This window comes from Carassius auratus, chromosome 29, assembly GCF_003368295.1.
Source record: "Carassius auratus strain Wakin chromosome 29, ASM336829v1, whole genome shotgun sequence".
Taxonomy (NCBI): domain Eukaryota; kingdom Metazoa; phylum Chordata; class Actinopteri; order Cypriniformes; family Cyprinidae; genus Carassius; species Carassius auratus.
In genome coordinates, this window is record NC_039271.1 from 11,657,852 (window position 1) to 11,666,701 (window position 8,850).

An 8,850-nucleotide genomic window follows, 5' to 3' on the forward strand; every position below is an offset into this window, starting at 1 on the left:
TATAACCTTTAATAATTCAAATGAATTATGACTAATACAAATGTGCTTCTGAAATAAATGAACTCAATAAATCCTGCAGTTCCTTAAAACCATGTTTAACAAACAGTATTAGAGCCATTTAATTTGAATATTTTTGAATTTGAATGCTGGATGTAATTGTTGATAACGAACTGTGATTTAAGACGGTGTTGTTGAATATAAAAGTGATGACTGTTTTTGAAAAGGGACACTGTATAATGAATGTCTAATTGGACATACAGCTTTTGACCATACAGATTATATGAGAAAGACCACTTTGGAAGTTAAATGTTTTTTTTTTTTTTCAACTTAAAAATAAACCATTAACACTGTTTACAGAGATCATGTTTTGAAGTCTGTGCATCAAATATTCCCTCAACCTTCCACAATCTGGGTGTATATATATGATAACGCATATTCTTGTATTAACAGGACTTAAAAATTTCAGTGGGAACCCAGGAGACACAAGAGCTAAAAATAAACCCACTGACAACATTTTTAGACTCTTGTTAAGTCAAATGTGTATTCTCAGCTTAGCAGTAATATCTACGTCGTAGAAAATGAGATAAATGATGCGTCTTGCGCGTTTAATGCAGAATGGTGCAGTGCAGTAAATCTGGCTGATGTGTGCTTCATGATGCAATCATCACATACACACACAAATGCACATTACCAATGAACACACACACACACACACACACACACATCTGTCAGTTCTTCTCCATTTCCATTGGTTATGGTCTGACATGGCTAATAATAGCACGGTCTGACCCAACAGCCCCAAGGGCTCCAGCGTTCATCTTGAAGGGCACCGCGTGAGTCTCCTTCCCATCTTCATTGCGACGGCTCTTTTAAATAGAGCACCAGTGTTATATAATGGCCCAGTGCGTTCATGAATGAGAGTGGAGGAGGGGTGCTACATTCATACTGTAAGACTGCACCTCTCCTCAGCTGTTGTTCTGCTCAAACGAATGCGCAGAAGCTAATCACGTCTTATTCATGTGAAGGGATCGGTGGGAATTTGCAAACTGGACCCATAATCGGGATTCCTCAAGAGCGTACGCGTAAATGTTATCACCCTTTCGAAATGAGCACTGCGGAGGATCCTTGAAATGAAATGAGGAATGGGGCTGTCAGAGGCGTGCGGTACGCTAGTGACTGTTGCTAGGCGAAAAGCAGAGTCCACATCAGCAGGTTTAACACACGAGAAATATCATTCGTTTTGTGTAGGCTAACACTAATCATGAGAGGAGTATTCCTGATTCTATGTTTAGTTACCCCCCCCACCCCCCGCCACCACCACCACTTCTATTAATAACTGAAATAGTTTTTGAGGGAGGGGGCAGGATTTAGCGTTTCAGGTTGAACCCTGTAAAAACAGGTTATTGTACTTCATGAAAGGTCATGCGGCAGAATGACACTAGATTTATGATTCTTGGAGGAAGCATGTCAATGCCAGATAAAAGAGGAACGCGTTTGTTACTCTTCACCGCAGTGCGACCTTTGTGAAAGTTTTTACAATTCAACATATTTCAAAGTAATGCCAAGAACATGTCCCACGTCCCTCAAATTAAAACGAAATAATACAGAAATACATTAGATGATCTTTGCTGAATATCAAAAATATAACAATAAGCATTACTACTACTACATATATTTACTGAGCAGTTTTAAAGTGTATTTTGGAGAACTATATTTTGAGCATAAATGCCATCACGCCCCATTAGGGCAAATTGAAACTATTGAACTTCTCATTACTTAGAGTAATTTACATCTTATTAATATTGATTTCCACTCGAACATCCTCCAACATTAAAAGTGTCAGATAACTATGAATGATTCAGTATTTACCATTTTCTGACCATCTTTATTCTTCTTTCCAAGATGAAGATGAATTCTACTTTATTTGTGGTCGAGTCAAACATTTAACCACAAGAATTGCAAATGAAACAAGAAATCTTATCTATACATAATGCAGTTTCGTAACGCCCAATGATGTCTACACAAATAACTGAAACATTTGTATTTCCCCCCTGTATCTGAATCTGTTTGTGTTCTGTGGTGTAGACCTGTTCCCCTCCTCCTGTCCTCACTCCTGGTTGCCATGGAGAACTGTGTTGATCTCTTGTACTGAGGGCGATCTGCTCAGAACTGGATAATATTCGCAAAAATACAGTCTTCACATCATACATCTCAGTGATGCTTTAACCAGACAGGTATCATCATAACCGTAAATGACAAAGTCTATCATATCATGTACAAAAGGGCATAACCTTCATGCAGAAAACAGTCTCTCAAGTGTATTATCTGCAGTATGATTTAAGAGAAATCAAGAGAAGCTGAACAAAAATAGGCCCTGATTTGATTAATTGCACTATTTGTATGTTAATATGGGCAATAAGAAGCTCATGCTGCTAGCAGATCCAAGGTCACAGATTAAAAAATTCAAGTGCAGATGTTGTTTGTAGTTCATTTAACCCCTTAAATCTACCTTTGTCGGTGGACCTAAAACAAATTTATGTAACACTTTTTAGGTAATACATTTTAGTGTTCGCTCAATGTGTAAATCTATTCTGTAAAAAGTTGTAAGAATATTGTTTAAATTAAATGAATAGTTCTACTCTATATAAAATACCAAACACGTTTCAAGGTTGCATGCAAATTAGTGCATTGTTATATTTAATTGTATTAGTATATACACGTTAATCAGTTTCCTGGCAAATTGTGAACAGAAAGAAACACCAGTGGTAGAAAAAAATACCATTTAAATAAAAAATCTCCTTCAGCTTTAGTGTCTCCATCAGATGTGTGGAAAAAGACATTTGGCAACATGCTGGAGTCTGTCTGCAATGCGCATTACACATCCACTCACCCACTCTCTCTCTTTCTCTCTCTCTCACTCTCTTACCCTCCCTCTCTCTCTCTCTCTCTCTCGCTCACTCTCTTACCCTCCCTCTCTCTCTCTCACTCTCTCATCCTCTCTCTCTCTCTCTCTATCTCTCTCGCTCTCTCTCTCACCCTCCCTCTCTCTCTGTTTGTGTCTCCGCTGTTCTGCTGCGCAGGTTTGAGGAGCACTGCAAGTTTGCTATGGTCTGACGGCTAGTAGGATGCGTATCGTGGATGTATTATATTCTTGCTGTATGAATGTGAGGCTGTAATGTGAGATTTGTCTTAATAACAGACAGGAGATTTTGCACAGATCTTTCCTGCACTGCTTCTCAATCTGACTGCCCACGTAAGTACAAAGACAGTCATTTTATAACATCCCCATTGCCATCAATTGGTATCACTCTCATTATTTGCGCTATACATGCATGTTCATATGGGCAAATAGTGTCTTGATATCTGCTGAGAGCTCGCAAAAAGTAAATTAAATGAATTAATAAATAATTAAATTATTATTCATTATGATAATTATAATATTTGGTGCACAAGAACCATACAATTTTTATTTATTTATTTTTTACTTTTTTATTATTTGTCATCAACCTGTACTTATTTAGATTTATATTGCATAATATTAATAATAAAAATAAAAATAATAATGTTTAAGATACTGCAGAACCTTAAACAGTGGCATTTATGTTTTAACAGATATACAAAGGCATATATTCACTTACATGTTTTTGACTGCTTTCAGGACACTGCTTCCAAAGCTTGTAAATATATTTGAAAAGCAAGCCATTCAATTCAAATTCATCCGACCCAATCAGATCATATCTGATCCTTAGAATCCTATTTGATATTACTGTGCAGTCTTAACGAGAACATTGCATGCAATTGTACTGGAATATCTTGCCTAGAAATTCGCATAACACTGGAGTTTAAAATCTGATTTCATCTTACTGGCAACCTTGATAAGTCCTTTTTGGAACTTTGTGTTCTGAAAATCCACATTTTTGCTCTGCTTTTGAATTCCACAAGCGATATGATTCAAAATATATATTAGGATCCTTGGCTCCAGTAGAAACTACATGTCTTATTGCATCCCTGTTGATAAGTGTGTGTGTGTCATGTAGGACATATTTCTTTTCCCTCATGGTATCTGAGGTATCTCATTACTACCCTTATTTTCTGGTTGACTAGGTGAGGACACAAAGTAGGCGCAGATCTCTACTTGTCATGGAGATGGTCGATGTTTGGTGGAACATGAGGCTGGATGTCTTATTGGGTCGTTGACTGTTCAAACTGCAGGGCGTTGGATGCGTACTCAACTCAACTGAACATCCACTGCCATTGATCTCCAGGATGACTGTGGTGGTTGCTGGAGATAACATGGATGAGACATCCTCCACTCTGCAGGGGCATCCACAGGACTCGCAGTATTCCCCCGAGTGCTGCGAACGAGTTGTTATTAACATCTCAGGGCTGCGCTTTGAGACACAACTCAAGACGCTCGCCCAGTTCCCCGACACACTACTGGGCAACCCCAAGAAAAGGATGCGCTACTTTGACCCTTTAAGGAACGAGTACTTCTTTGACAGAAACCGTCCGAGCTTTGATGCCATCCTCTACTACTATCAGTCAGGGGGAAGGTTAAGAAGACCCGTCAATGTACCTTTGGATATGTTCTCAGAAGAAATTAAATTCTATGAGCTTGGAGAAGAAGCCATGGAAAAATTTCGAGAGGATGAGGGCTTTATTCGTGAAGAAGAGCGTCCCCTGCCGGAGAACGAGTTTCAGAGACAGGTTTGGCTGCTATTCGAGTATCCCGAGAGCTCAGGCCCCGCTAGAGGGATCGCAATAGTGTCCGTCATGGTTATTCTCATTTCTATTGTGATATTTTGTTTGGAGACCTTACCAGAGTTGAAAGAGGATCCAAATGGACGGCTCCAGGTGATAGGCAACAGCACGTTCTACTTCAAACACAATATTCTTACCGACCCGTTTTTTGTCGTGGAGACACTCTGCATCATCTGGTTCACTTTTGAGTTGATCGTCCGTTTCTTCGCTTGCCCAAGTAAACCAGCCTTCTTCAAAAACATGATGAACACGATCGATATGGTGTCCATCATTCCATATTTCATAACGCTCGGAACAGAGCTGGCGGAGGACTCCGAGGGTGGAAAGGAGGCAAAGGGTGGAGGAGAGCAGGCCACATCTCTGGCCATTCTCAGGGTTATCCGTTTGGTCAGGGTGTTTCGGATATTTAAGCTGTCCAGACACTCCAAGGGGCTTCAGATCTTGGGCCAGACTTTGAAAGCCAGCATGCGCGAGCTGGGTCTTCTCATCTTTTTTCTTTTCATCGGAGTCATCTTGTTTTCCAGTGCAGTGTATTTCGCTGAGGCTGATGAAAAGGTTTCGTTCTTCACAAGTATCCCGGACGCCTTCTGGTGGGCGGTTGTTTCGATGACGACCGTGGGGTATGGAGACATGTACCCCGTTACTATCGGTGGCAAGATAGTAGGCTCTCTATGTGCCATTGCCGGAGTGCTAACTATCGCGCTACCAGTGCCTGTGATTGTGTCCAACTTTAACTATTTCTATCATAGAGAAACCGAAGGTGACGAACAGGCACAGCTCCTCAAGGTGAGCAACCAGAACATCGCGTCCGAGTCTAACTCCAGTCGTCGCAGCTCGTCTGCCGTCAGCAAGTCCGAATACATGGAGATCGATGACGACCTCAATAACAGCATCGATAATTTTCGCGAGGCAAACCTGCGAACTGGGAACTGCACAGTTGCGAATCAGAATTGTGTAAATATGGGGAAGCGTCTCACAGATGTATAGATTTCCGACGTCGTTCTTGGCCACTATAGGATGCCCAGACTGTAAATACAGTATAGTCTATTCATATATAAGAGTGCTTTAACAGGGCCTCTGATAATGTGTTATTTCATTGCATTTATTTTTTCTCAAGTCCGCGAGAGTTGCTTTTATTCTGTCTGAAGAATGGTGGTGTAAAATCTGCCTATGGATACCAAATATTAAGTCATTAAAAGTAAGAATAACTACTGTATCTACTTGGGAAGGTTAGAATACTTGCGTAAATAAATGACTTTACATTTCACAATGCACCTTATCGCAAAATAATATCAGTTATTCAGTGACTTTGAAAGATCAGCATGAAGAACTAATACTTTTTGTACCATTGTGTGGACTATTTATTTATGTACTTGTTTATTTGCTCACTGTAGGCTATTGTAAACCATATACAAACTGAATGTTGATCAGCTATGCAGATCATGGCATGTTTTATGAAACGCTGAGGTCTGTTTGATAGGGTACTATGTATCCTGCTTTAATCAATACACGACGTCAATACGAACTTTATCACATACAGCCAAGCCGACAGTATAACTGAATTACAACCACTACACAATAAAAGCACAACTTTCTTTATCATCTTAAAAAAAAAAATCAGTTCCAGGCAGTATTACATTTTAAAGGTATGACTTCATTTGTTAAATCTTTTTAAATGTACATATTCAATTCTACGTTTAATTAATCATAAGATCTATGTATCTATATTAAATAACTGTAATTATTATATTTAATTATATGTTATGCTTAATACATTTAATTGCATATTTAATAATTATGAATAATTTAATAGTGCCTTCAGTCCTCTAACTGGCACAGAGTGTCTCAACATGCAATAGTTACTGTAAAACATTTGCATATTTAATCACACATTATGCGCTGAGGGATATTCCAGAGCCACTGGGAATGAATTTCAGGAAAACTTTCTTGTACATACAATAGAAGTTCATCTCGCTGGATCAGGCATTGCTTTACAAAGAAATGTGAACATGCAGTGTGTGTGTGTGCGTGTGTGTGTGTTTTGGAACATCTTTATGTATTCTTTTGTAATGGTGTTTTTTTCATTGGTTGATTTGGATCTACCTCAGTGTGGTCATGCATAGTATCGTTGTGAATTCAAACTTCATATCCTGTCAAATTATGTGGGCAGTGTGGGAGAGGATTTGGGGAGGGCCTGGTGGGGGAATGAGTATGCAGTGAAGGCGAAACACTTTATTTCAAAATAAGAGTCTATAAAACTATGAAAAAAAAAGTGATGCTAAGCACAAGCGCTAATAGTACTATATAATATGCACAAGTCTGCATCAGGGACTGTAACTGGTAGAAACTGCCATTACGTTTAATAACCGTAAAAATGTGAGTTTGAGATCTAAAAAGAATACCTTTAATTTGAGTGTAAATGTTGTCTATCAGAAACCTAATGCACTTTAATGGGAATTTATGTATTTATAGGTTTTGCAACGAGAATGACTAAAAGAATGAAAGGTAAAATAAAGAATACATTTTAAAAAATGTTGATTTGTCCATGTTAAGGATGTGTGTGTATTTGCAGGACAGCATCTTAACCAGCATAGATGTTTTTCAACCCTTTAATTCGTTCTTTGGGGCGTTTATAATATTCACTTAAATAATAAACATCACAAATGTGGTGCTTTGCCAGCAAAATAAATAGATCAATTAAAAAGAGATTTAAAAAAAAAAACATCTTTAAGGAAATATATTTTTACAATGTGTTTATACAGTTCTGTATAAAAGAAATACATGCCAGAGTGAGGTTTATTTATTAGACTGTAGATGTCTAAAGTTTGAGAAACACTTTTATATGAAACGAAGAGAATACAACAAAAACAGTGGACCAAAAATAGTTGTAAAGGTAATTTATGTATGTTATGAAGATGGAAATAAACATTTTAGTGCTAAAATAATCAATAAATTGTTACAGTAAATCAAATTCTATATAACTGTGATACAGACTGGAATTAAATATTAACATTATAACCAGAGATCTAAAAAGCATCATGTGTGGGGAATATCGTGTATTTTCAATTAGGTTTCATTGTTGTTCGCATCATTTTTTTTTCTTTCTTTCTTTCTTTTTTTTTTTTTTTTGAAGATGAAAGAGTTGGGTATAAATGAGTGAATGGAAATGTATTTCTGTATTAAAAGTAAATGTCAGTATTATTATTATTTAATTTTTTATAACAGGGCCTGGTTTTCATGTTGGGCTTGTCATATGAGTTTTATGCCATAAATTCAACTAAAGCACTTTGATATAATGCATGCATGCAGCTCTGGGCTTACGTTGCTCTGACATGAATCATGCAAATGCTGGGAAAAGTTTTTCCTTTCCTTATTTTATTTATTTATTTTTATTAAATAATAAAATAATTTAATTGTGTTCAAAACATTATGATACCCTTATTTCATTTTTTATTTTTATTTTTTGTTGGTCGGCATAGTTTTAATATGTGTTATTTTTAGGCTGATAAGGTGCATTCTATGATGTGACCATTTTAAGTTATTTTTTTTCTTACGGTTTTTAAAGAATGTTTTTCTAGATTCATTTCAACTCAGTCTTTAGGATAACTGAGAAGCTTCAAGGATTCACATTGATTGATAAATCTCATTAAAATCCTCATCTTGCCTCATCAAGGACTTGTTACTTCTGTTCCATTTGTATTCAATAGCTCACCTATGAAAGTACATAAAACTGGAAATGGGGTCACAACATTTTAAAAATAACAAGCAAACAAATAAAACACTAAAGGCACACTACTGTATGTGAGATTTTTGTAATAAAATATCCAAAAACCACTTGCACATTGTTATATATTGCATGCAGTTGTGTACTTACATTGTCCAGAATGTTCTCAAGGATTTGTAAATCGAGAGAAATTACAGTTTTAAAAAATGGCTCATCCCAGTTCATTGTCGCCTATTAGTTAAGTAATATCAGCGTTTCTGCTTATAGAAACTAGGGCTAACACACTTGGACAAAAATGCGGTAGCACTTTATTTTAGAGTCCTGTTCCTCATGTACATACTATGCACTTATTATAGTAATTACAA

The 8,850-nt window shown here is 37.1% G+C and overlaps 1 protein-coding gene across 1 annotated transcript; it reads left to right on the plus strand.

Annotated features, from left to right (window-relative positions):
• Nucleotides 1-3,057: 3,057 nt before the first annotated feature.
• On the plus strand, nt 3,058-8,592 carry LOC113048078 (potassium voltage-gated channel subfamily A member 1-like). The gene is made up of 2 exons (XM_026209583.1): nt 3,058-3,253; nt 4,105-8,592. The coding sequence occupies exon 2, from the start codon at nt 4,267-4,269 to the stop codon at nt 5,746-5,748; it is 1,482 nt and encodes a 493-aa protein (XP_026065368.1). The 5' UTR covers nt 3,058-3,253; nt 4,105-4,266; the 3' UTR covers nt 5,749-8,592.
• The last annotated feature ends 258 nt before the right edge of the window (nt 8,593-8,850 follow it).